Below are 26819 nucleotides of genomic sequence, written 5' to 3'. Positions count from 1 at the left end.
CTGCAGGGAGGGACCAGCTAAGGCCCGGGAGGAGGAGGAGGAGGAGGAGCCGCCGCCGCCGCCGCCGCCGCCGCCGCCGCCGCCGCCGCCGCCGCCGCCGCCGCCGCCGCCGCCGCCGCCGCCGCCGCCAAGGTCGCCCCGAGGGCGCGGACGGCGGGGGGCGGGGCGATGGGCGGGGCGATGGGCGGGGCGAGCGCTGCGCCTGCGCCTGCGCCATAAAGGCCGCGGCGCTCGGGGCCCCCGCCAGCCGCGCCGCCCGCCCCCTCTTCCTCCCGCGAGCCGGTCGGAGCCCGTGCGCCCCGCTGCCCTCGCCATGGCCGCGCTCACCCAGAACCCGCAGTTCCAGAAGCTGCAGAAGTGGCATCGCGAGCAGGGCTCTGACCTCACCCTGCGCCGCCTTTTCGAGGGGGACAAGGAACGCTTCAACCGCTTCAGGTGCGCGCCCCGGGGCGCAGGCGGGGCAGCGGGGCAGGCCGGCGGCGCGCTCGGGGGTCCCCGGGGCCCTGCGCGGGGAGGTCCCCGGCCGCCCCCGGCCACGCCTCGGGGCCCGGCCCAGGCCTCGGTTCGTCCTTGACGCCTCCTTGAAGGAGGTTCTGGGGGCCGCGCGCTCGCCGGAGGCTCGGAACCCGGGCTGCTTAGTCACGAAGCGGGCTCCTCCGCGGGGACGTCGCCCCCCCAGCCCCTGCCGCTTGAGAAGGGGCCCCCTCCGCGGCTGTGGGCAGGGGCCTCCCCCCCCCGCCCGCGGGGTGCGATCGGGGTGCGCGGGCCTGCGGGGCTTGCAGGGAGGATGCAGATGTGGGGGCGTGAGTCCTGCGAAAGGGGCTCGGCGTGGAGACGTACGAACCCCAGGAAATGGAAAGGGGTCCGGTGGAGGAAATCTTGGCGTGGGGGGGCAGGAATCTCGGGGTGCTCTGGGGACCGGGGCGGGGAGGCCTGTGGCTCCGGACTGGAAGGCCCCATGGCCAGCCCTGCCTCCCGAGGCCTTCCCCGAGGGTCGCCGCCGCCGCCGCCGCCGCCGGGTGGAAGCTCTGGGAGGGAGTGAGCGGTCACCCCCTCCCCCCCCAGGCCAGGCGGGAGCAGGGCCCCCGGGTTGTCTTCCCGGTTCTTGCAGAGAAATGGCTCCTCAGGAAGGGCCTGCGCCTCCCTTCCGTGACCATGGTCCCGGTCACTGTGCTGCTGCTGCTGCTGCTGCTGCTGCAGGTCAGCCTGGGGGGCAGACGGTGACAGACACCAGCCCTGTGCTGAGCAGCTGAGGCTTTTTTTGGGGCGTGGCTCAAGGGGGCTGCTATTTTTTCTGTCCGCATTGCTGGTCAGGGAATAGGTCGGGGAGAGCTGGGGTGTGGTCAATGGCTTCTGCCCTCCTTTTGCAGCTTGAACCTGAACACCAACCATGGGCGTATTCTGGTGGATTACTCCAAGAACCTTGTGACCGACACCGTGATGCAGATGCTGGTGGACCTGGTAATGTTCTGCTTTGAGGGGTTTGACCTGGCCTCCTGGGAGCCCCCGGGTGCTTGAGCAGCTCTATTTCCTCCTCTCAGTGAACCTCAGTTCGTGCCTCTGTGCCGACGTTTAAGGCTCTGGGCTCCTGCCCCCTGGCTCAGGATCCGAGCAGCAGCCCAGGGGCTCCTGCACAGACGGTGGGGGAGGGCACCAGGCTGCAGCCACCTGTCAGGCCCACTGGGTGCTGCATCCAGCCCAGAGCTTGGTGGCTTGGGCTCGTGGTCACCAGTGTGGACAGGATCAAGCCCTAGTATCTCCTCTTCGCAGGCCAAGTCCAGGGGTGTGGAGGCTGCCCGGGAGCGCATGTTCACTGGCGAGAAGATCAACTTCACCGAGGTGAGCTGGCCTGGGGACAGCAGACTCTGCATACCCTCCAGGGCCTCTTCCTTCCCTCTGGGGTCCATCTGGCTGATAGCATCACACTGTGTCTTCACCGCTCCTCTTAAGCAACATCTTTGCTTCACAAGGGGCACGAGAGCCTATTTCCTTGAGTGGGTTGCAGGGCGGCGGGTGGGGTGCATCGTCCCTGGGACTGGCTGTCTGGATCTGGTGAGCCCAGAATGGCTCCTGGGGTCTGCCTAGGGGGAGCACGTCTCCAGCCTGCAGGGAGGCAGCTTCTCCAGGCTACTCTGCTTTAGAGAACTTAACTCTGGTCTGTCTTTGCTGTCAGTTTTATTAGCGAAGACAGGAATTTGGACATAAGCCCAGCTTCCTCAGTGGTAGGAGTCGGTAAGAAGCAGGGGGAAGGCCAGGGCTTGCGGGCCCTGTTCCTGATTGCTGTGGAAGCCTGGAGGTGTGATGATCACCCAGCGCTCAGAGTCTCTTCCTCACAGGGTTGGCATCCTCCTTTTACACACGAGGAAGCCGAGGCTCAGAGGGCAAGTCACTTATCCAAGACGTCCTATCTGTAAGAGACAGGTTTCACACTCAGCCTGTCTTGCTGCTGGGCTAGGCTGAGCGAGGCTGCAGTCAAGGAGGGCTTCCTGGAGGAGCGCGTTCTCCTATGGAACGTGAGGCAGGAGTGAGGTTGGGCAGGGGGTGGGCAGAGTGGCATGAAGCTCTCCCCCTTAGTGGGCCTCCCCTTAGTTTGGAGTCCAGACACCATCCCTTGCCTACCCACCTGGGCTCTTGAGACCTGTTTCCTTCAAGGGCCCTTCTGCTGGCTTCAGCTTGATGGGACTGTTGCTCTCACACGATGAGGCCAGCTTCTGGGCACCTGTCACAGGCTGTGGTTTCTGGCAGTTCGCATCATGGGGCTCATTGATGAGGGACATTTGAGTTGCCTGCTTTGCTCCACATCCGAGGGGCTGGGGGTGCTTTTTAGAAGGTGCCAGGTGTACTCTCCTGGAGAAGATGAGACTGCCCTTAATGAGCCCTGGTGCTCTGAAGCCATTTATTGTTTGTGTCTGCCCTGTAGTGTCACCATTCTCTGCCTTTGCTCACTCTGGTCCTCTTTTCTTGGCTTCTCATGCCCTGAACACCTAGGGACCCCCTGGCCTTATGCTGAGCTTCTCCTGGGCTCCCTCCCCTTGGGGCTGTCAGCACAAAAGGCAGTGGCACGTGCCCTGCCTCTTGTAGGTCCTGGGGTGCCTGCCCCCTGCTCCCATAAGCACACGGTGGATTCTCAGTACCAGGTGTTGTTACCAGGCCTCGGGGCCGGCAGATCCAGCAGGGAAGGGCTGACTCCTGACCCTCCCCGGCTGGCGTGACTGCCCTGGGTGAGGGTCTTTCCACACTGACTGTCGTCTCCAGGATCGGGCGGTGCTGCATGTGGCCCTGCGGAACCGGTCAAACACACCCATTCTGGTGGATGGCAAGGATGTGATGCCGGAGGTCAACAGGGTCCTGGAGAAGATGAAGTCTTTCTGCCAGGTAAGCAGCTGTGCGCTGGGCTTGCCCTCGGCTGTGCGTGGGCACGCCTTTGGGAATCTGAGCGCCTTGATGGGCTGCCCCTCCACTCCGCGTGGAGAGGACCCATGGCCTCACTGGAGGCGCTCTGTGTGATCGCCCCTTGTTCTGAGGGAATTTCCCTGCCCCTGAGGGGAGGGAACCTACGGCTGGCGGCCACAGAGCAGCCTCCTTGCTGAACTCTAGACGCCCGTGGCTCGTGGGGACGGTCTGGCCAGGGCAGCGATCCACCCTGAGTGGTGGGATAGTGAAGGAGAGACTTGCTTTTTCTGATCTATCTATCATCTATCTATTTATTTTGCTTTTTCTGATCTTTTTAGTGATCCACCCTCCTTTTCTAGGCTAGAGCTAAATAAAATTGATGTTTTAACATTTCCTTGATCATGCCCGCAGCCAGCTCTCCGGAGGCAGCGTTTATAACAGCGTTTCCTGTGAAGTCTTCTGAAAGCTTCCTGTGCGTGTGCCACGCATACATACATTGGTCTCTTTGAAACACATCTGCACACGTGTGCGCACACGGGTTCATTATTACCTGCTCTTCTGTAGCTTGATTATACTTAGAAATAAGTAAGAAATGTCTGTGTGTCCATGTTGATGGATGCACTTAACTGTGCCCCCTTTTCCTGTGGGGGGTGAGGGTGTAGGGGTTGCCTCAGAGACCAGCTACAGATTTCCCCACATCAACCACTGTTGCCTCAGTGTCTGTTGTCCCAGGGGTGATTCTGCAAGGGTTAGTGGACATTCTCAAGCGTAGGGTAGGGTACAGGGGCGATGTGTATGTGTGTGTGCGTGTTGTACGTATGGGCTATGCATGCTCTGGGAGTGACAGTCTGGGCTCTGATCAGCTTGTCCTTGAGAGCAGCGGCCCCCACCTGTGGCAGGTCCAAGTCGCGTTGCTCTGGCTAAGAGCCATTTCAGACCTCAGATGGCAGGAGTGATCTGGCCATCAGTCTTAGAGCCCTGACAGCCAAGTGAGTGGGACTTCCAAGGAGAGGAAGGGTAGGCATCCCATTGGGAGTCTGGATTCCAGAACATCCCTTAACAGTGGTTGGTGCTTGTGATGGGCTCTGGATGTAGGGAAGGGCCTTTCCGGCCATCAGAGGCGAGTGGTGGAGCTGATGTGCCTCAGAAGCCCGGTGTTCTGTTTAGCGAGCATGTGCTCTTAGGTCTGCTGTGTGGAGAGTGTGGTCCTGGCCGTCTGGGAAGCTATTTCCAGGAAAGCCCTCCCTTACAGCTGGCTGCAGGATACCTGACTCAGACTGATGGGGTATTTATAGTTCAGAAAAAGCTACTGAGTGGCCACAGTTGCACGTAAGGAGCACTCTCCATGGCTGGGCTCTTAGAAGTTTACCAAGGTTGGGTTGAGGATGTTCACCAGGATTTTAAGGATGGTGGCAAAAATCAAAAACAGCCTAAGCCTGGGGCGCCCCTCTGGCTCAGTTGTTGGAGCATATGACTCAGGATCATGAGTTTGAGCCCCATGTTGGGTATAGGGATTACATAAAAGTCTTTTTTTTTTTTTTTTAAGATTTTATTTATTTATTCATGGGAGACAGAGAAGCAGAGACATAAGAAGAGGGAGGAGAAGCAGGCTTTATGCAGAGAGCCCCATGCAGGACTCCATCTCAAGACTCCAGGATCACGCTCTGAGCCGAAGGCAGACGCTCAACCGCTGAGCCACCCAGGCGTCCCACTTAGAAATCTTTAAAAAATATTTATTTTTTAATTAAAAACAACAGCAGAGCCATTACAGGATTGATTAGTAAAATCAGTTTATGTTCATATGTTGTAGTCTCAGGTGCCACTAGGTATTAGGGAGCTGTGGTTACATTGACCTGCCACGCTGTTCAGGATACGTTAAAAATGATAGTCGCAGAACTGGCACGTCGTAAAACCCCATCTGGTCAAATAAAGGGTATGTATAATCTTATTAAAGACCTATAATTTTTCTTCTCTGGGATGCTTTATTGTAACAAAACTTAACGGTGACGTTAAGGATTAAGAAGTGACCAACTTTATTTCTGTGTTAATGGAAAATTTCTCAAATTGCAATTAGTTGCCTTATTAAAAAAAAAGGTTGCTGCATGTAACTGGTTTGGGGAAAGATATATATATATATATACTAGTTTTCTGTCGATGTAGAATAAATGGCTCCAAAACTTAGCGTCTATAAGCAACAATCAACACTTCTGTGGATCAGGATTTGCAGTGGCTGTGCTGGCTGTTTCTGGCCTCATAAGGCTGTAGACAAGATTTTGGCCAAGGTTAGCATTCCCCTGAGGGCTCGATGGTTGGAGCCTGGAGGATCTGCGTCCAAGATGACTCACTAGCAATTAGTGCTGGCGTTTGGGAGGCTTTAGCTCCTTACCTTGTGGTCCTTTCTACAGGCTGAGTGTCCTCCTAACAAGACAACTGATTTCTCCAAATGAGTGATCCAAGAGAGAGCAAGACAGAGTGCCGTAAGGTCCTCTATTACCTTGAGCTAACATGAGAAATTACATCTGCCATTTCTGTAATACCTTGTGGGCTGTACAGGTCACTTCTGATCAAGGTAGGAAGGGACAGCACAAGGACACCAGTATAATGCCAAGAGGTGAGGACCACTGGGAACCAGCTTAGAAGTTGGCTACAGAGTCTGCCTTCAGGCTCCTAGTGATTCATGTTCCTTCCACGTGGAGAATGTCCTCCTCACCTTCAAAGGCCATATCCCTTCACAGTATCAGCCAGAAGACAAGAGTCTCGTCACATAAATTCGGGAGAGGTATAGTAGTTCCTGCATTTCCTTTTAAGACAACGCAAACACACTTCCTTTTGATGTGAAGAACTTGTGAATTAAACAATTTATTTACATGCTGCATACCCAACACACAGCGGTGAGGTAGGCGTAGAGTAAATAACATAGGGAAACTCCTTTTCAAAATGAGGAGGGGAGGGAGGGACGCCTGGGTCAGCGGTTGAGCGTCCGCCTTCAGCTGGTGGCGTGATCCCAGGGTCCTGGAATTGAGTCCCACATCGGGGTCCCTGCGAGGAGCCTGCTTCTCCCTCTGCCTGTGTCTCTGCCTTTCTGTCTCTCATGAATAAATAAATAAAATCTTAAAAAAAAAAATGAGGGGAATGGGAGGAACACGAGAGTCATTGGTGTGAACACCTCTGAGATCCAACAGGACATCTGTTGGCGGTTGTGTGGTTAGGAATCATTTCTCAAAGTTTTGGGCTTTGCCTTCGTTCATTCTGAAAGGTAGTGTGTGCGGGCACCTGTGCAGTGTTCCCAGCCTGCTTCAGGCACAGACCAGTCCTAGTAGCTGGCATTCACGTCTCTTGGTCTCTTACATGTCAGGTTCTGCTGGGAGTTCACCCTTGTTCTGCGAATTCTGAAGAGGTGGGGGTGACCCCTACTTTGCCAATGATGAAATAGAGTCTAGCTGGGGGTGAGCGTGGCAGGGATCTGCCAATGTGGTCTCAGTAGGCCCCTGCGAGCACCTGGACGCTGAGCCTGAGGTATATGGATGCTTTTGAGCAGCAGTTTATACTCGGGGCTTTGGGCTGACGCATCTCCTTGCTCTGTGCCAGCGCGTCCGCAGCGGTGAGTGGAAGGGGTACTCGGGCAAGCCCATCACGGACGTCATTAACATCGGCATTGGCGGCTCTGACCTGGTGAGGAGGACTCCCTTGGGATGGGGTGGGGGTCCAGCCCAGAGCCTTGGTTTTGGTGGGTGGGGCCTCTGTGGGGCCTGGAAGCTTGTGTTCTGATGCCCTGTCTCCCTCTCAGGGGCCCCTCATGGTGACTGAAGCCCTTAAGCCGTACTCTTCAGGAGGACCCCGGGTCTGGTTTGTCTCCAACATCGACGGGACCCACATTTCCAAAACCCTGGCCACCCTGAACCCTGAGTCCTCTCTGTTCATCATTGCCTCCAAGGTACGGGCCTCTGACCTGGCCTGGCTCCCCTGCCCAGTGCGTGTTGGGGGTGGGGACGGGGGGGAGGCTTTGCCACTGTCCGGGGCGCCGGACCTCCTGAGCGCACCATGCTTTGTGGATCAGGTCTGCACAGCTGCCCTCAGGCTGCTCCTTGTCAGGCTTCCTGATGGAAGCCCTGATCAGTCAGTTAGAACCTTCATCCTAGGGCCACATCCTTTTATTTTATGGGATCTCTGCCCAGCCTGGGGCTGTTCTAGTCTTTCTGATGCATCTGTGCTTAATACCTGCTCCTTTCTGATCCCAGAGCCATGCCCAGAACAGTGTAAGGTTTATGTTTGTTGTTATTTATGCCCTGTTACTTCACATCAGTGCACATAAAATATTCAGAATTCCAGCCTGGGCTGAAGAGAGCCCCTGGCATGGCCACAGCCCTTTTCCTGGAAGATACTCTGGCCTCTGACCTGTGGTGGAGGAGTGGGGTGCAAGTGGGGGACGTGGCTTGTACTCGGATTCTTCTTCCTCTGGTTGTGAAATCCTGGAAATCACAGGATGATGGTACTGCTACTTCCAGGCCCCCACCCCCGGCTTTGTGGACAGGTGGGGGGAGGTTATATGAGGTGACTGTCCCTGGTTGTGATAAGTGGGCACCCACATGGCCTCTGCCACTGAGCCCTGGCTCCAGGCCACCCTGACCCTGAGCTGGGGCCCGACTGCTGTACTTTCTGGCCGCAGACCTTTACCACCCAGGAGACCATTACAAATGCGGAGACGGCGAAGGAGTGGTTTCTCCTGTCGGCCAAGGATGTGAGTGCTGGGGTGGGCAGTGGGCAGTGCGTGCCTTGGGAGGGGTGGGCGGGGGGGCACCCACCCACCTGAGTGGTCAAGCCTAATCCTCCAGGCCTGTCTCCTCCTGAAGTTGGCGGCAGGAGGCCACCTCTCTTGGCGCCTGTCCTTTCCAGTTAAGACATTCGGCTCTGCCAGTCCCAGACATGTCAGTTGTGCCGGAACCTGTTCTGACGTGCTGAAGGCACTTGAAGGTCCCCGGACCCCGGAGGAGCCTCTTCCCCGGGCCACACCTACTTTACAAGGGAGGGATCCCGGGCCTTGTGTGCCTGTGAGGGAGGATGGGCTCTGACTCCTCCGTCCTCCTGACCTTGACACGGGGCTCTTCTAACTGCCACGGGGCCAAGGACTGGGCATTGTCAGTCTCACCCAGGGCCTTGATGTAGAGATGGGAGGCTCCCTACCCTCGGGTGCCCCCTGGGATGGGCTTGGTGTAACCTGGCTGTGTCTCTTGTAGCCTTCTGCAGTCGCGAAGCACTTTGTCGCCCTGTCTACCAACACGGTAAGTGCCTGTGTGGACTCCTGGACATCCTCCCGGAGGGCCCAGATCACGTAGGGGCACAACCTATCAGAATACTCAGGTCCGGTTGTGGTTCACGGGTCTGGGGATCTTGGCTCGGCTGATGGCCTAGAAGGATCTGTCAGCTGTGAGGGATGTGAGCTGCACACTGTCCCCTTTGCATCCTCCGATGAAATCTCTGTACCTCCAAGGAGGGATCCTGTTGGCTGTGTCCACCTCGCAGGCCTAACTGATATCCAGAACTTTCCACACACATGACCTCCTTTGGCCTCTACCACCCTGCCACTGGCCTCGCCCCTCATGGGGTATATGGGGTAGGAGCTGGGGTGCATCCCATTTCTTACATAAGGAGGCTAGGCCTCAGCAAAGGATTTTTGCCCAGTGACTGCATGAGTCAGTGAGGCCGGGATGAGCACACGGTCTCCTGCCTGCCAGTTCGCAGTCCGCCGGGCCTGAGGCTGTGCGAGGGCTGGGGTAGGGTAGAGGGGCGGGTGCAGCTGCGAGCCTGGAGTAACAAACCTGGCAAGCTCTTGCTGTGTCGTGGGCTGTGTCAGAGCTGGAACCCCACTTAGGCTGTCCCGATCCTCTCCCTCCCATCTCATCCAACCCCCGCCTCTGCCTCCAGTGCTGACCTGTCCACGGAGGGGAGACAGGAGGACATCTTACGGCTGGCTAACCGCACAACACTTTCTGCCTCCTGCCAGGGCTCATGCTGGCTGGTAGAGCGTCTCCTCTTTAGGGACCGCACGAGGGGGTGCTGACCCTGTGTGCGTGGGGGACAGAGCACCTGAGGGGTACAATTGGTTATCTCCTAAAGGCTTCCTGGGGTAGAGTCACCATCTCTGATATTGGAAGGGCTGGATGGGTGTCTTGGCTGCGTGACATCTGGCCTGGAGGTGGCTTCTGCTCTGCTCAGATTCCAGCCCTGGGCTCAGTCACCCATATGTTCTGGATAGGTCAGTGTCTGCACCCCGACAGGTCCAGGAGGTAGCTCCTGCAGGGCAGCCTGTGGGCCCGGGTCATTGCACTGGGTGTGCAGCCTCCCTCAGCAGGAGGGCTTTACAGGCCCCAGGCCGCTGCTGTTGCTAGATGTGAGCCTCAAATCCAGTTCTGGGGGTGGCAGCTGCTGGTTCCTGTCCTGGACTGATAGGCCGCTCCCTCCTTGCCCCCATCTGTCCATAGCCTGGACAGTGTGACACCTGGCACCCTGGAGCTCCTGTTCTCGTCCAGCTAACATAGGTTTTCTTGCTTCTCTGCCTTTGCCCCTTTTAGACCAAAGTGAAGGAGTTTGGGATTGACCCTCAAAACATGTTCGAGTTCTGGGATGTAAGTAAAAGCACTTCCTTGCGCTGGGTGAATTATGTGTCCTATGTCAAGGCATGACCACCGTGCCACAGATGAGGGGCCTGTGAGGTCAGGTCAACATTTATTGAGTACCTGCTGCATGTCTGGCTCTGGGAAGGGCTTAGAGGTCAGGATGAGGGCTCCATTTCCACCGCGGGCGGGCTGAGCTTGCAGGGCCAGGCTAACACTCCCCTGGGTGCCTGCCCAGCAGCACCCACTGTGGGGTAACTGGAGCCACCCCTACCCGCCTTCACTAAACTGAGGTTGTGAGTTATTCTCAGCGATGACCTTTCTCCGAACTGCCGCCGCAGTCTGTAAAGGCCAAGGGGCAGGGTGAGGCAGGAGGTGTGACGGGGCAGGCCCGGTCAGGAGCAGCTGGAAGGTGGCAGAGAGGAGGCGCCAGGCCTGGGGCCTGCATGGGCCCTTGTCAGGCGTCTCGCAGAGCAAACCGTGCCTGAGTGGCCGAGCTGCAGGCTGGTCTAGCGGCGGGTGGTCGCGGACTCCTCTCTGCTCCAGCCACAGCTGGTGCCAAGCAGCGAGCAGGACCTTTGCTTGCGGCTTGCCTGAGCGTGGCCCTGGTGGGAGAAGGGCTCCGGCTGTGGGATGCAGGGAAGGCTTGGGGCGCGAGCTGCAGTGTGGGGGCAGTGGGCGCTATTCTAACACGTGACACTGGCAGGCGCAGCTACGAGGGCATTTTCCAGAAGGGGGCGTTCCCATTGGGGCTGTTTCCAGGCTTTTAGACTGGAAGCTGTTTGCTTGGTGGCGGCAACGGCAGCTGAAATCCCCTTTGAAAACCCTAAAGGCCCTGGAGCCTGGGAGAAAATAAAGCCCTAACGCCCTGAGGCATCTGTTGTGTGTAATGAGTTAACTTCTTTCTAGAATGGGACTAATTATGTACCATCCTTGGAAGAATTGAGAAGTCACTCAAATCATTTTCTGCGTCCTGTGGCTCAGATGAGGAACCCTGGTCGAGAGAGATTGGGCAGCTTCTAACAAATGTTGTATGTCTCAAAGTAGGAAAGGCACCTTCTACCTCTTTTCTGGGATCTGGAGCCTCGACAGTGGGTGGTCAGGGACGAGGGGGTCTCCTGTTAGCCAAAACCCTGTGTAGGTTTTCACTGCCCGTAACTGCCCAGCATGCCGACATGATGGGTGGGGGGTGCGGCTTAGGGTGAGGCCTAGGCTTCCCAGGTAAGGCCTGGGAATGACAGTTGGGCACAGGAACATGGGGCTGGGCCCGGGGAGTGAGGCCTGAGTGGCTGAGGTGGTCTCCGTGAAGGCCTCCCGGGCCAGGCATACCCACATATGCAGTGGCTGGAAGGAGGACCTGTCTGGGTCACTAAGGATGTATATTGTTTTAAATCAAGAAGGTGACATCTGAAGAGCCAGGGGCAGGTGAAATTTCTGGAGCTAGTATCTCTCAGGTGAGATGGAGGGTCAGGACAGACATAGGGATGTTGTGGTGGCTCTGAGGTAAGATGAGACGTGGCCAGTCTGGCACGGGGACATATAAGTGGTGAGGTTTGGTCAGTTATGGTCATTCATGGGGTAGCTTCGTGTCAGGATCAAGCAGAGATCTGGTGGTGAATTGTGGGGGTTCTCGGGGTCAGCCGACTTGCTAGCAGTCACTGGAGAGCTAACATTGGCTGGTGGGGTCTGAAGAGGAGCCAAGGTAGGTACAGGTGAGTTCCAAGGAGGAGCCAAGACAGGTAAAGGTACTGATGAGGGCTGTGAATTCTGGAAGACACAGGTATTTCGAGCTGGTTCTATCAAGTAAGGCCTGTGGAGCCAGAGTCCTATATAGAGACTAACCTGGATCTGGGAGTTGGAAGTCTCTGGTGTGGGACAGGTGCATATATCGGGGTCTGTCCGACTGGTTCTGCAAAGTATCAGGTAATGGGTGTCTGATCACAGGTGAGGTGATTAAAACTCAGAATTAGGCAAACCTAGGTAAGTCCCCTGAGCTGTGTTAGCAACCTGGCTCTTGGCATCCTGACCAGGTGTGATAAGCAAAGCTCCAGGGTTGCAGAGGCCTCTGAGGACCCACAACCAGCCCAAGGTTCTGGCACCGGGTTCCGGCTGGGGTGGGGCCCAAGGGGCCCGGATGAGTGAAAAGTAGGAATATGCTGAGTTACAAAAAGGTGAGGAGTAGGGAATGGGGGCAGGTGAAGGACTGAAGCCACGTTGGTAAGGTGTAGTCTGAGAGGCTCAGGGTAGATAAAGGCCTAGAGAATCACGTCTGCAGGGTGAGATGGCCGAGGCCCAAGTCTCTCAGGCACCAAGAGGTTCCCACCAGTTTTCCCTCAGGTTGAGGTAAGCAGCCAGGAGTGTCTGGCCTGAGGGGAGTGTCTGTTCAGGCTAGGTTTGGACAGTGGAGTCTGCCAGCGGTGGCCTGTAGGATCTCGTCTGAGGTCCTGAGGTCCTAGGAGCTGGAATCAGACATAGTGTTTATAACTAGGTTTCTTAGGGAGACCTGAGGAGCCAAGATGAGACACGCATATGTAGAAGGGGGTTGTTCAGGTAAGGACACTGGAGCCGAGAAGGGCAGACATAGCAGAGTTTGACAAGTGAGGACTAGAAATCCATGATTGGGTCCAGGTGAGAACTGTGTCCTCAGGTGACATCTAGCGGTTCTGGTGATGCCAGGTTGATCCTGGAGGTGGTCCTGGGTCCTCTGGGGAAAGACTGAAAAACTGGAGTGATGGGAAACTGCATGCACCTGGAAGGTGTATGTCTGGCTCAGGTATGTAGAACACAGGTCTGTCAGGTAGGGCTTGAGGGGTGAGGTGAAATTCAGGTTTGTATTTTTGGGTCTTGAACAGGTAAGGTCTAAATTGCTAAGGTCAGGCTCTGGTTTGTATTCTGAACCCGAGGAGCTGAGATGGGTAGAGCTGAGTGTTTCAGGTAACATCTATGAAACCAAGGGTGAGCAGAGGTAAGTTGACCTGAAGAGCCCTGGTTAGGTTCATTCAACTTTGTCTCACCATTGAGTTTAGATATAGGTAGGTAGACCAGATCTGTCAGGTAAGGCCTAAGGAGGCAGATCTAGAAAGAACTCTATCTCTTAGATGATCTCTGAGGATCTGAAGTGAAATCAGGAGAGGGCTCAGTCTCTCAGGTGAGATCTCAGGAGCCTGTATTGAGTACAAGTGACTAGATCTGGATCTCTAGGTTAAGGTCAAGGTACGCAGATAGAACTGCATCTCTGCATATCTCGTAGAGCTGTCTTGCAAGGCTGATGAGTTGTGGTCAGGTACAGGTATATGGAATTGAGTTTCTCAGGTAAGGTCTACGGAGTCTGTATCTGGTAGGAGTTTATATTCTTGGGGCTGCCAGTATGAGTTAAGCCCAGGTGAGTACAGCAGGGTTTGTCAGGTAAGGTCTATGGAGCCAAGATCAGGGATGTTCATAACACTAGGTATGTCCAATGAGATCTAAAAAGTCATAGTTGAGCCCAGGTAGGAGCCGAACTTGGATGAGATGTAAGCATCTGCGAGGAGATACAGGTAACCAGAACTAGCCTATTATGTATAGTGTCAGGAGCCAGGAGCAAGCACAGGTAGGTAGATCTGGCCTGCCAGGTGTAGTCTGAGGAGCCAGCGTCAAACACAGGTAGGCAGAACTGGCTCACCAAGTATGGTCTGAGAAGCCAGAGTCAAGCACAGGTAAGTAGAACTGGCTCATCAGATAAGCTCTGAAGAGCCAAGATCAAGCACAGGTAGGTAGATCTGGCCTGCCAGGTGCGGTCTGAGGAGCCAGGGTCAAGCATAGGTAGGTAGAACTAGCCTATCAGGTGAAGTCTGAGGAACTGGAATCAAGCACAGGTAGGCAGATTTGGCTTGCCAGGTAAGGTTTGAGGATAGGGGTCAAGCATAGGTAGGTCTGAGGAGCTAGGGTCAAGGATGGGTAAGTAGAACTGGCTCACCAGATAAGGTCTGAAGAACCAAGGTCAAGCACAGGTAGGTAGATCTGCCTGCCAGGTGTGGCAGGAGGAGCCAGGGTCAAACACAGGTAGGTAGAACTCGCCCACCAGGTGAAATCTGAAGAAGCAAGGTCAAGCACAGAAAGGTAGGCAGAGCTGGCCTGACAGGTGAGGTCGGAGGAGCCAGGGTCAAGCACAGGTAGGTTCAACTGGCCCATCAGGTAAGGTCTGAGGGGCTACGGTCAAGCACAGGTAGGTAGATCTGGCCTCCCAGGAGTGGTTGGAAGAGCCAGGGTCAAGCACAGGTAGGCAGAGCTGGCCTCGCTAAGGTCTGATGACCCAGGGTTAAGCACAGGTAGGTAGAACTGGCTCACCAGATAAGATCTGAAGAACCAAGGTCAAGCACAGGTAGGTAGATCTGGCCTGCCAGGTGTGGTTGGAGGAGCCAGGGTCAAGCACAGGTAGGTAGAACTTGCCCACCAGGTGAAGTCTGAAGAAGCAAGGTCAAGCACAGGTAGGTAGAACTTGCCCACCAGGTGAAGTCTGAAGAAGCAAGGTCAAGCAAGAGCTGGCCTGATAAGTGAGGTCGGAGGAGCCGGAGTCAAGCATAGGTAGGTACAACTGGCCCACCAGGTGAGGCCTGAGGAGCCAGGGTCAAGTACAGGTAGGTAGAACTGACCTGTCTGTGAAGTCTGAGGAGCCAGGGTCGAGCACAGGTAGGTGGATCTGGCTCACTAGATAAGGTCTGAAGAGCCAAGGTTAAGCACAGGTAGGTAGAACTGGCCTGCCAGGTATGGTCTGAGGAGCCAAGATACAGCACAGGGAGGCAGAGCTGGTCTGCCAGGTAAGGTCTGAGGAACCAGGGTCAAGCACAGGTAGGTAGAACTGGACCACCAGGTATGATCCGAGGAACCAGGGTCAAGCATAGGTAGGTAGAGGTGGCCCACCAGGTGAGGCCTGAGGAACCAGAGTCAGGCACAGGTACGTAGGACTAACCCAAGTATGGTCTGAGGAGCCAAGATCAAGCCAGGTAGGCAGATCTGGCTTGCCAAAGGAGGTCTGAGGAGCCAGGGTCAAGCGCAGGTAGGTAGAACTAGCCTATCAGGTGAAGTCTGAGGAACTGGAATCAAGCACAGGTAGGCAGATCTGGCTTGCTAGGTGAGGTCTGAGGAACCACAGTCAAGCACAGGTAGGTAGAATGGCTTACCAGGTAAGGTCTGAAGAGCCAAGGTCAAGCACAGGTGGGTAGATACGGCCTGCCAGGTGAGGTCTGGGGAACCCGAATCAAGGACAGGTACGTAGAACTGGACTGTCAGGTATGATGTGAGTAGCCAAAGTCAAGCATAAGTAAGTGAATTAGCTTATCAGGTAAAGTCTGAGGAACTGGAGTCAAGTACAAGTAGGAAGGTTTGGCTTTCCTGGTGAGCTCTGAGGAACCAGGGTCAGGAACAGATGGGTAGAACTGGCCCACCAGATGGGATCTGAGGAGCCAGGGTCGAGCACCGGTACGTAGAACCGGTCTGTCAGGTGAAGGCTGAGGAGCCAAGGTCAAGCACAGGTAGGTAGTTCTGGTTTGCCAGGTGAGGCATGAGGAGCCAGGGTCAAGCACAGGTAGGTAGAACTGGCTTATCAGGTAAAGTCTGAGGAACTGAGGTCAAGCACAGGTAGGCAGATCTGGCTTTCAGGTGAGGTCTGAGGAACCAGGGTTAATCACAGGTAGGTAGAACTGGCCCACCAGATGTGGTCTGAGGAGCCAGGATCAAGCACAGGTAGGTAGAACTGATCAGTCAGGTAAAGGCTGAGGAACCAGGGTCAAGTACAGGTAGGCAGAACTAGATGGCCAAGTGTGGTCTGAGGAACCAAAGTGCAGGTGGGTAGACTTGGTCTATCAGTGTATCTCTCAGGAGAATTGGTCTATCAGGAGCCAGGGTCAAGCATGGGTAGGTGAATTGGCCTGTCAGGTAACGTCTGAGGAACTGGGGTCAAGCACAGGTAAGCAGATCTGGCTTGCCAGGGGTGGTGTACCTACAGGTAGGTAAAACTGGCCCACCAGCTATGGTCTGAGTAGCCAAGGTCAAGCACAGGTAGGCAGAACTGTCCCAGTAGGTATGGTTAGAGGAGCTGGAGTCAGAGACAGGTGGCTAGCCAGGTATGGTCTGTGGACCCAGGATCAAGCACAGGTAGGTAGAAGTAGCCCTCCAGGTATGGTCTGTGGACCCAGGGTCAAGCTCTGTGGACCCAGGGTCAAGCACAGGTAGGTAGAAGCCCTCCAGGTATGGTCTGTGGACCCAGGGTCAAGCACAGGTACGTAGAAGTAGCCCTCCAGGTATGGTCTGTGGACCCAGGGTCAAGCACAGGTACGTAGAAGTAGCCCTCCAGGTATGGTCTGTGGACCCAGGGTCAAGCTCTGTGGACCCAGGGTCAAGCACAGGTAGGTAGAAGCCCTCCAGGTATGGTCTGTGGACCCAGGGTCAAGCACAGGTAGGTAGAAGTAGCCCTCCAGGTATGGTCTGTGGACCCAGGGTCAAGCTCTGTGGACCCAGGGTCAAGCACAGGTACGTAGAAGTAGCCCTCCAGGTATGGTCTGTGGACCCAGGGTCAAGCTCTGTGGACCCAGGGTCAAGCACAGGTAGGTAGAAGCCCTCCAGGTATGGTCTGTGGACCCAGGGTCAAGCTCTGTGGACCCAGGGTCAAGCACAGGTAGGTAGAAGTAGCCCTCCAGGTATGGTCTGTGGACCCAGGGTCAAGCACAGGTAGGTAGAACTGCCCTTCCAGGTGAGGCCTGAGGAGCCAGGGTCAAGCAGAGGCAGGTGGAGTTGGCCTTGCAGATGTGCTCCGAGGCGCCAGGGTCAGAGGCCAGGAGGCACCCGGCCAAGTGTAATGGAGAGACCTGAGGGGTTAGGGTTGAGGTAGGGAACTGAGGTGTAGCGCAGAGGCCGAGCGGGCTGCCGGGTGTGGTCTGAGGAGGCCTGACGTAGGTGGATTGGCTTTTAGGTGTTGGATTCAGGCAAAGGCACGTACGCTTGGACCTCTGTGGTTAGGCCTGAGGAAGGAGGGCTAGGCCTGGGCGGGTGGGGCGGCCCCAGGTGAGTCCCCCGCAGCCCTGGGGTCTTCAGTGGGCAGACCCCTGTGGGCTCAGAGGAGGCCTGTGAGGCCTAAGCTAGACGTGACTCCGTGGCTCTCTCGGGCACGGCCTTTGGAGCCAGAGATCCCTACCTGGGTCTTGTTGGCGAAGTCCCTGGAACATGGTTCTGGCTCAGGTGCGCTGACCCAGGTGTTAGGGTTGAGCGGGGAGGCTGGGAGAGCCGGTTCGCCCCAGGGTGGGAGAACCACATTGCCGCGGGGTCGGGGGTCTCTAGAGCACAGGTGCGGAGGTACTTGTGTCCGCGGAGCTGAGGCCGCCCAGCGAGGTGTCGGTGCCAGGTCAGGCAGCGGCGGGTGGCGTTGATCCGTCGGCAAGACGGGAGGAGCCACATCAGACTGGCGAAGAGCTGACTTCGCAAGTGAGGGCTGGGGGTTGAGGTCGGGCCTGTCAGCGCTGGGTCTCTCTGGAAGGTGTGCGGAGTCTGAGCGGGGCTCGGTGGGGGCGGGGGGGCTGGGTGTGTCGGTTGAGGTGTGAGGAGTCAGGGTCAGGTACAGACAGGTCTGTGGAGCCCGGGGCATCCCAAGCCGTGAGGAGCCCGCCCTTGACAGGCATGTGACCCCGCAGGCAGGTCCTGGAGGGCACGGGAGGCAGAGCTGACCTCGCAGGCGAAGCCGTCCGTGTCGGCTTTGTCGGGAGTCCGGGAACGTAGAGTCACGTGGGGTGTATAAGTGGGGCCTTAGGTGGGTTCTGTCACCTGGGTTCAGGTACAGGTTGGCATCCCTGGGCTTGTTGGGTGAAATGAATAGGTAACGCTCTAGCCCTGGCTAGAGAGCTAACGGGTGTGGCGGGGGAGGCGTGAGAAGGTGGGTCAGAACCACATTGGTGCAGTGGGGGCCTGGGTGGCAGGGCCAGGCCTGGGCTGTCCTCAAGGGAAGGCCCGAGTCCTCGTAGGCACGTGGACCGGGGCCCGCCTGGGGAGGTCTCGAGAACCCTTAGGATCACGTGAGACAGTGCCTTAGGCCGGAGGGGCTCAGTACCTGGTCAGGCGTGACGGGTGGAGCCCCTGGTTGTGCAGAAGCCTGGGACCCTGTCGCCGGGCCGACGTGTGGTCTGTGGCACGGGGGTCTGGGTGGCAGACGGTCTGAGTCACTGAGGTGAGGAGGAAAGGAAGTTATAACCGGTGAAAGTGAGGCCCGGAATGCCGAGCGGACTGAGGAGCCACGTCTCTCCAGGTGGGATCTGAAAGGGCCGCTGCTGGTCGAGGGAGTTCTGGAGACCGGGTCTGTAGGTGGGGGTCTCAGGTTCAGGTGAGACGCCGCCATTGCTGGGCTTCCCAGACTGAAGTCTAAGGACCTGGGAATCAGCTAAGTCCTTAGAATCAGCTTCCAGTCCAGTTTCTAGAACTGAGTCTGTTTGGTGAGACCTGAGAGCCTATGTCAGGCTCCTGGGACTGCGTCTGTGTGGTAAGGTCCCCCCACACCTGGACTCTTTCCAGGTGAAGGACCCCGCCATTCATCTCATGCCCCCAGCCAGAGACCTCTGGGCCACACTTCGTTCTCTCGTTCTCTCCCTTCATCCTGTCTGCCTGAGGCTCCGGAGTCCGTCGTCCGCCTTCCCCGTCCAGGGTAGCCTCGTGTTCCTGATGACCCCTGGGGCTCCCTGCTTCGTTCTCCAGCATTGCCTCCCAGCTCCTCCTCCTTCCTTCATCTGGAATGTGCTGTGGTTCCTCTTGCCCACCCTGTCTCAGTGGGCTTCTGGTAGAGAATTAAGCCCTAATGCCCCAAGATCGGCCTCTCCTCCCGGCTTCTGGGAGGGCAGTGACTTGGAGCCTCCTCGGGAGAATTTCAATTCGCTTCTTGAAGCCACTTAAAGCATTTTCCGTGGGGCTTCATCCTCTCGCTATTGAGAAAGGCTGCTCTTGCCGCAGGACCTGTGCCTGTGCTGTGCTGGCTCTAGGATGCTCCCCCCGCTCGTTCTTGAGATCCGCGCTCCAGCACTCCTCGGGGTCGCTTTGCCATTGAGCGCACTGCCGCAGGGCCTTTCTCCCAAGCCCCGAATCTCACTCCACGTTTATTGGCACGATTACGTCACTTACGTGTCTGGGGAGCGCCCATGGGCTGCTTCTGCTGCCTGTGCTGGGAATGTGGTAGGTGCCCCGTAAGAAGCCGTTAGGGGCCCAGGAATGGATTTCTGAGGTCGTAAGTGACACGGAGTGGAGTCTGCAAGTGTGACGAGGTATGTCGTGGGGCTGAGGCTGAGAAGACCTATTGGGTTTGAGCCCTGGGCCTGTCGCTGGCCTGAGAGGCACTGGGTCTGTCAGTGTCAGAAGGGGCAAGGCCAAGCCCAGCTATGTTGGTACCTGAGGAGGCAGGTACCCAGGTAGGAGGTGCCGGAGCACTCATCGTTGGGGGAAGTGTGCTTGCGCACAGGTATGGGGCATTGGGTCCGGGAGTCTGAGGATGCAGAGCCTGGCACGGGTGGATTCTGACCTGTTAGTGTCCAGGTAGGTGGGCTAGGCACAGGTGCAAGAGGCTGCATATAGGTATGAGGTACTAGGTCTGTCAGGGTCTGAGGAGGTGGGGCCTGGCACAAGTATGAGCCATCAGGTCTGTTAGTGTCCCACAGAGGCACAACCAAACACAGGTATGAGGTACTGGGTCTGTCAGTATTTGAAGACGCTTCGGCACAGGTATGAAGCACTGGATCTGTCAGTGTCTGAGGGGGCTGGACCTCGCAAGGTATGAGATGCTGGTCTGTTGGTGTCTGAGGAAGTGGGTCCTGGTACCAGGTATGAAGCACGGGGTCTGTTTCTAAGGAAACTCAGCCTGGCACAGGTATGAGGTAGTAGGTCTGTTGGTGTCTGAAGAAATGGGGCCTGGCACAGGTATGAGGCACTGGGTCTGTCTGAGGAGGAGGCCAGGCCTGGTGCAGGTATGAGGCATTGGGTCTGTCTGTCTGTCTGTCTGTCAGAGGAGGAGGCCAGGCCTGATACAGGTCTGAGGCACTGGGTCTGTCTGAGGGGCAGGCGAGGCCTGGCACAGGTATGAGGCGCGCTGTGTCTGAGGAGGACATCAGACCTGGTGTGGGTATGAGGCACTAGTCTGTCTGTCTGAGGAGAAGACCGGGCCTGGCAAGGTATGAGGTCCTCGGTCTATGTGTCTGAGGAGGAATCTGGGCCTGGCACAGGTATGAGGCGCTGGGTCTGTCTGTCAGAGGAGGAGCCTGGGCCTGGCGCAAGTATGAGGCATTGGGTCTGTGTCTGAGGAGAAGGCCAGGCCTGGCACAGGTATGAGGTGCTGGGTCTGAGGAGGAGGTCAGACCTGGCATGTGTATGAGGCACTGGGTCTATCTGTCTGAGGAGAAGGCTGGCCCTGGCACAGGTATGAGGCGCTCGGTCTATGTGTGTGAGGAGGAGCCTGGGCCTGGTGCAAGTATGAGGCGTTGGGTCTCTCTGAGGAGAAGGCTGGGCCTGGCACAGGTATGAGGCACTGGGTCTGTCTGTCTGAGGAGAAGGCCGGGCCTGGCAGAGGTATGAGGCGCTCGGTCTGTGTGTCTGAGGAGAAGGCCGGGCCTGGCGCAGGTATGAGGCGTTGGGTCTGTCTGAGGAGAAGGCCGGGCCTAGCACAGGTATGAGGCACTGGGTCTGTCTGTCTGAGGAGAAGGCCGGGCCTGGCGCAGGTATGAGGTGCTCGGTCTGTGTGTCTGAGAAAGAGTCCGGGCCTGGCATAAGTATGGAGTATGAGGCGCTGGGTCTGTGTGTCTGTCTGTCTGTCTGAGGAGACAAGGCCAGCCATGGTAAGGTCTTCAGTTGAGTCTTGTGCCTCTGATCGGTCCCCGTAGCGTCCCTGTTGGTCAGCACAGAGTTGCCAGCGCCTGGCCTGCTGTCTTGCTTCCCAGAGGTGGGTTGGGCCCAGGCCCTCCATGCTGCACCTGTGGAAGAGCACTGCTCCCGGGGGCAAGTTTTGTGGCAGGAGGGAGGGGGGCGGGGTGTGCCGACCCTTCTTCAGCACCTTTTCCTGTCTCTCCTAGTGGGTGGGAGGACGCTACTCGCTGTGGTCAGCCATTGGACTCTCCATTGCACTGCACGTGGGTGAGTGTGTTTCGGTCTTTGGGAGACCGTGCTGTAGTCTACAGTCGGGTGGGCGGCTCCTGTCCCTGAACACCTTTCTGACCCCATAGGCCGCCGGCCTCTCCGCCCTTGGCTGGAACATTTCTTTCAGGTCAGGAGGGCAGGCCTCACTTTTCTCTGGGGTTCGCAGATTGGTCTGTCTCTCTACCCCTCCCAGCTGCTGTCCCGTTGTTCCCACGGTAGGTGAGGTTAGCTCTCCCTTTGCGCCAGGGCCAGCTCTGGTTAGAGGCTTTCTGTAGGCCCAAGTCTTCCCAGGTCCTGTTTCTTCTGGCCGCACATCAGCCTTTCCGTGGTACCAGAAGAAGCTGTGTCCACTGCCACGAGGGCACTAGGCATGGCCGTTTCTGTTGACGCTGCTCTTGTGTCGCAGGATTTGACAACTTCGAGCAGCTGCTCTCAGGGGCTCACTGGATGGTAAGTGCTGAGGCTTACGCTCTCTGCCAGACACTTGGTTGGTCCAGCTCCCCCCTTCCTTCCCTCCTGGGCAGCTGCTCAGCTCCCACCTATGCTGCTTTGGTTTTAGGACCAGCACTTCCGTACGACGCCCCTGGAGAAGAACGCCCCTGTCCTGCTGGCTCTGCTGGGCATCTGGTACATCAACTGCTTTGGGTGTGAGACGCAGGCCATGCTGCCCTACGACCAGTACCTGCACCGCTTTGCAGCCTACTTCCAGCAGGTACCAGCTGCTGGGCCCGGCCTTGGAGCCAGCCTGTGGGGGATCTGGGAGGCCCAGGAGCCCAGGTGCCCGGCTTCCTATCCCTCCAGTGGCTTTTCCCCCGACTTGGGCATGGCCAAGGCCCACTTCCGTTCCCAGTCTCAGGGTGAATCTCCGTTCCCAGGGTCTGTTTGATGCGTGTTAGTGGAGTTTGACTAACGGGAGGGGCATGACTGGTTGTGGTGGGCAGTGAGGCCCTGGCTTGGCTCAGCCTGGGTCATTGCTGGGTCATTTCTTCCTTGGCCACCATTCTGTGTGCCTGTGGTAGGGCAGGGCCACCAGCTGGCACCCCTGGGGCTTGTACACCCCTTTGTCCCTCCAGAGAGGCAAATTCACAGCCAGTCTGTGGTGCCTCTTTGAGCTACTCCCGCCCTCTGTACCCCTTCAAATCTTCAGAACCCCTGGGGACCAAGCAGCCCCTCTCCTAGTCCAGATTCTGTTTCAGGCAGCCCTTCCCCATATGTCCCTGGTTTCTTTAGCACGACCCTAGTTTTGCCCTGCAGCCCTTGGGCAGGCACAGTGGACTTGCACCAACACCTGAAGGTGACAGAAGAGGGGGCCAGGGCTCCCCACAGCCCAGCATCTTATTGGTGGGACAGACATCAGAGGCTGTACACCCTGGACCCCAGCCAGCCTTTCCCTTGAGACATCAGTTAAAGAGGGCACCTGGCTGGCTCGGTCAGAAGAGCACGTGACTTGATCTCGGGGTCATAAGTTCGAGCCCCACATGAGGTGTAAAGATTACTTAAATAAACTTAGAAAAAGGACATCAGTTAAAGATACTGTGACTGATTTCTGCTCTTAGGGAGGTTCTCCTCAGACCTCCGTATCCACCTTCTGGCCATGGGTCCTTCCTACAGTGACCTAAGCCAGAAAGTGACAAGCCTGTGTCCTCACAGGTGAGGGGAGATAAAAGGGTCATGCCTGTGGACGCCCACAGGGCAGGGGGCAGGTACGCTTGGTGCATCCTAGGCAGGATTTGGGCACAGTGCATGAAGCAAAGCAAGACTTACAGATAGAGGCCTGGGCTTCTGTCCCTGTTCCAGGGTGACATGGAGTCCAACGGGAAGTACATCACCAAGTCCGGCACTCGTGTGGACCACCAGACGGGCCCCATTGTGTGGGGGGAGCCAGGGACCAATGGCCAGCATGCCTTCTATCAGCTCATCCACCAAGGTAGGGCCCGTCTGGCCTGGGCAGGGGTGCTGCAGTGGACGTGGTGGGCCGCCCGCAGAGACTTCTCTCGCAGGTGGCTCCCATGGGCTGGGGTAGGCACTTGGGTGACCACTGAGACCTTTACAGGCACCAAGATGATACCCTGTGACTTCCTCATCCCGGTCCAGACCCAGCACCCGATAAGGAAGGGTCTGCATCACAAGGTAAGAGCCCGGTCCAGCCTCTCCTCACACTTTCTCGCGCACATTACACGCAGACTATTGAAGAACCGATGCATTAGTCGGGAGCTAACACTAGTTATCTATTCTTTTTTTTTAAAGATTTTATTTATTTATTCATGATAGTCACACAGAGAGAGACAGAGAGGCAGAGACACAGGCAGAGGGAGAAGCAGGCTCCATGCAGGGAGCCCGACGTGGGACTCAACCCCGGGTCTCCAGGATCGACGCCCCGGGCCAAAGGCAGGCGCCAAACCGCTGCGCCACCCAGGGATCCCTAGTTATCTATTCTTGTGTAATAAATTGCACAGACTCAGTGGCTTAAAACGACACCCAATTTTTTTTTTTTTTAAGATTTCATTTATTTATTCATGAGAGACACAGATTGAGAGAGAGGCAGAGACATAGGCAGAGGGAGAAGCAGGTTCCATGCAGGGAGCCTGATGCGGGACTCGATCCCAGGACTCCAGGATCACATCCTGGGCTGAAGGCAGGCACTAAACCGCTGAGCCACCCAGGGATCCCCAACAACACCCAATTTTTATCTTGGTTTCTGTGCGTCCAAAATCCAGTAGCCTCCACTGCGTCTCTGCTGAGGGTAGGACCAAGGTCCAGTTTCCCTGATGGCAGCTGGGGGTCATTCTCAGTTTTGAGAAGCCTTGGCCTGCGGTGCTGTCTAGCTTCGATTCTGTCCTGCCTCTTCTGTTGCATCTCTCTGACCGACTCATTTGTCATCTTCGTTGTGTCTAAGGGCACGTGATTGTATTAGGCCCACCTAAGGGCATGGAGCCAAGATCGTGCTTACCACAGGAGCAAATGGGAAGTCGGTTGAGCATCCGACTCTTGGTTTGGGCTTGGGTCATGATCTTGGGGTATAAGATCGAGCCCCAAGTCAGGCTCTGCTCTGTGAGGTGTCTGCTTGGGCTTTTCTCTCTCTCTCTCTCTCTCTCTCTCTCTCAAATAAATTCTTTAAAAAAGAAAAAGAAAAAGATAGATAATGCTAATTTCTTAGCAGGGTCTTTGGCAAGTCACAGGTATTCCTTAAAGGGGAGTTACTGTTGTTACGTGCTTTGCTATGTCACCCGATGTGACTTGCCGTCATCCCCCCGCCCCCCAGCTCCACTTGAACTCTACATGGGGGACCAGCAGCCTGACCTAGGCTGGAACTAACTGCAGCTGGGAAGTCCTGCCCCTCTACCTGAAGCTCAGGCAGTACTTCCAAGTGGAACTGGGTGTCTCTCTCGTCAGATCCTCCTGGCCAACTTTTTGGCCCAAACTGAGGCCCTGATGAAGGGGAAGTCAACAGAGGAGGCCCGGAAGGAGCTGCAGGCCGCAGGAAAGAGTCCAGAGGACTTAGAGAAGCTGTTGCCACACAAGGTCAGCACTTCTCCTAAAGTGGCTTTGGATGGCATCCTGGCATTGGAAAGATAAAGTTATGGGATCAGGGTAGGGATTTATGGCGTGCCTGGCCCCTCCTACACAGTAGGAGGGACTGTCCCTACAGATCTGCATATCCCAGCCTCTGGGGCAGGGTGCACATCCCTTCTGAGGATTGGGGGATTATGACTAACCAGGGGACATTCCTGGGTGTTTTCTGAAGGTCTTTGAAGGAAATCGCCCAACAAACTCTATTGTGTTCACCAAGCTCACGCCATTCATTCTGGGAGCCTTGATTGGTGAGTGAGCAGGGAAGGTCCTGGCCTGGGGTAGGTTGGATAAGGCTGGTCGAGCCCTAATGTGCCCCATCTGCCACCTCTATAGCCATGTACGAGCACAAGATCTTCGTTCAGGGTGTCATCTGGGACATCAACAGCTTTGACCAGTGGGGGTGAGTTGCTGCTCCTCAAGGGGAGGGTAGAGCATGCCTGTGGGTTGGCTTGTGGATTTGACTAGCAATCCTGGAACCTTCCTCTTACAATTCTTGTTCGTTGTTGTCCTGGCAGGGTGGAGCTGGGAAAGCAGCTGGCCAAGAAAATTGAGCCTGAACTTGATGGCAGTAGCCCAGTCACCTCTCACGACTCTTCCACGAACGGGCTAATCAACTTCATCAAGCAGGAGCGTGAGGCCAGAAGCCAATAAACTCATGCCCGGCTGCAGTCCCTGTTGTAACTGGTCCTTGTCTCTCCTCACCAGAGATGCGCTGCACAGTCTTTCCCAGAGCACCCTCTGGTTGCGGGCTTGGAGCACAAGCCCTTTGGGGGAAGCCGGTCTGGAATTGCCACCCCTGCCCATCCATGTCCGTGTGCCCTCTGTTTTACGATTGGCTGAAGTGTTCCAGTGCAGCTGATTTTTCTGACCGTGTTCGCTTTGTTCATGTACCAGATAGAAAAATAAAGATGCCACAAAGGAGGTTGTAGGCTCAGCCTCTTCTCATCTCCAGAAGTAGTGCTCTACACGAGTTAGGTGCCCAGTAGGAGTGATGAGCCTTGATTGAGGCTTGACTGTAAGTGGTGAGTAGGTCCAGAATGGAGGACGTTCCCTTGAGGAGAGAGTGGAGGGGGGTGGGGCACCATCAAAGTCACAAGAGGAACTTGGCTTCTGTAAGCAAACCCCTTCTCCTTTGTCCACTCCTCACCCTTGTGACTTTGGAGGAATTGTATACTTCTATTCACTGGATAATTCTAAAAAGCTGCATTAGAATATGTCTGTTTTAGGTGAACACCCAGTCTGGATCAAGGATGATGATCATCTTTCTGGCCAGATGCTCAAGTAATTCTTTCCTAAGAGAGACATTGAAAAAAAAAAAAGGATTTTGAACAGACCACCCATTTATTGTCTATCCAAGATCCTAAATAATATTTTTGGCCAACTTGGCAGAAAGGGAAATTTATTCAAAAAAGTCAATGAGCAGAATTGATGAGCAAACTAGAGGGCTGAGCTTCCAGGATCTACACCCTAGATCATGATACAGAATCTAGACAGAAAGACTGCTCCCCTTTCACAAAGCCCCCTACTGCCCACCCCCCCACCATCACAGCTGCCTTCACCCTAATTAGGAATCTCCTAATTACAGAAAGTGACCATACAGGTGCAAATGTCTGCTTAAGATAATACTCAGAAATTATTAGCACTTCTCTGTTTAAATTCCAAAAACAAGTGCCCACTTCTCACTTTGGCAGACGTGATATAAAGATGTTCTTCCACAGTCAGGCTCTGTTGAGGCTCCTGGTAACCCCCCTCCTTTCCTCACTACATTTAAAAATATATATATTTTTAGAGAGAGAACATGAGCAGGAGGGGCAGAGGGAGAGGGAGAGAGAAATTCAAGAAGACTGCTGAGCACGGAGCCCTACATGGGGCTCGATATCATGACCTGAGCTGAAGCCAAGTTGTACGCCTAACCAACTGCGTCCCCTACGCACCCCAACCCACCTCCTTTCTTAATGTAGCTGATGAAAAGTGAAGGTCTTTTCCTATCAGAAGCACTTCCTCTGTTACAAAAGAGCAAGCACACAAAAAACTGTAGAGAGAAAAATTTTAGGTAGCAGAGCCCCTGAGACTAGCTGAGCTTCACGTGAAGGCTCTCTTAGGAGTGGGACC

The 26819-nt window shown here is 56.0% G+C and overlaps 1 protein-coding gene across 1 annotated transcript; it reads left to right on the top strand.

The window, feature by feature from the left end:
- Positions 1-215: 215 nt before the first annotated feature.
- On the top strand, positions 216-25629 carry GPI (glucose-6-phosphate isomerase). Its single transcript, XM_055309915.1, has 18 exons — positions 216-435; positions 1371-1461; positions 1771-1839; positions 3256-3375; positions 6982-7065; positions 7181-7327; positions 8060-8131; positions 8628-8672; positions 9963-10016; positions 21071-21131; positions 21541-21584; positions 21694-21846; positions 22932-23061; positions 23188-23264; positions 24528-24656; positions 24880-24955; positions 25041-25107; positions 25223-25629. Exons 1-18 carry the CDS (start codon positions 314-316, stop codon positions 25356-25358), a joined length of 1677 nt encoding a protein of 558 aa, XP_055165890.1. The 5' UTR covers positions 216-313; the 3' UTR covers positions 25359-25629.
- Positions 25630-26819: the final 1190 nt, after the last annotated feature.

Source organism: Nyctereutes procyonoides, unplaced genomic scaffold (genome assembly GCF_905146905.1).
Source record: "Nyctereutes procyonoides isolate TBG_1078 unplaced genomic scaffold, NYPRO_anot_genome, whole genome shotgun sequence".
NCBI lineage: Eukaryota > Metazoa > Chordata > Mammalia > Carnivora > Canidae > Nyctereutes > Nyctereutes procyonoides.
Note: the sequence above shows the minus strand (reverse complement) of the source record. Positions and strands in the feature narration are given on the sequence as shown.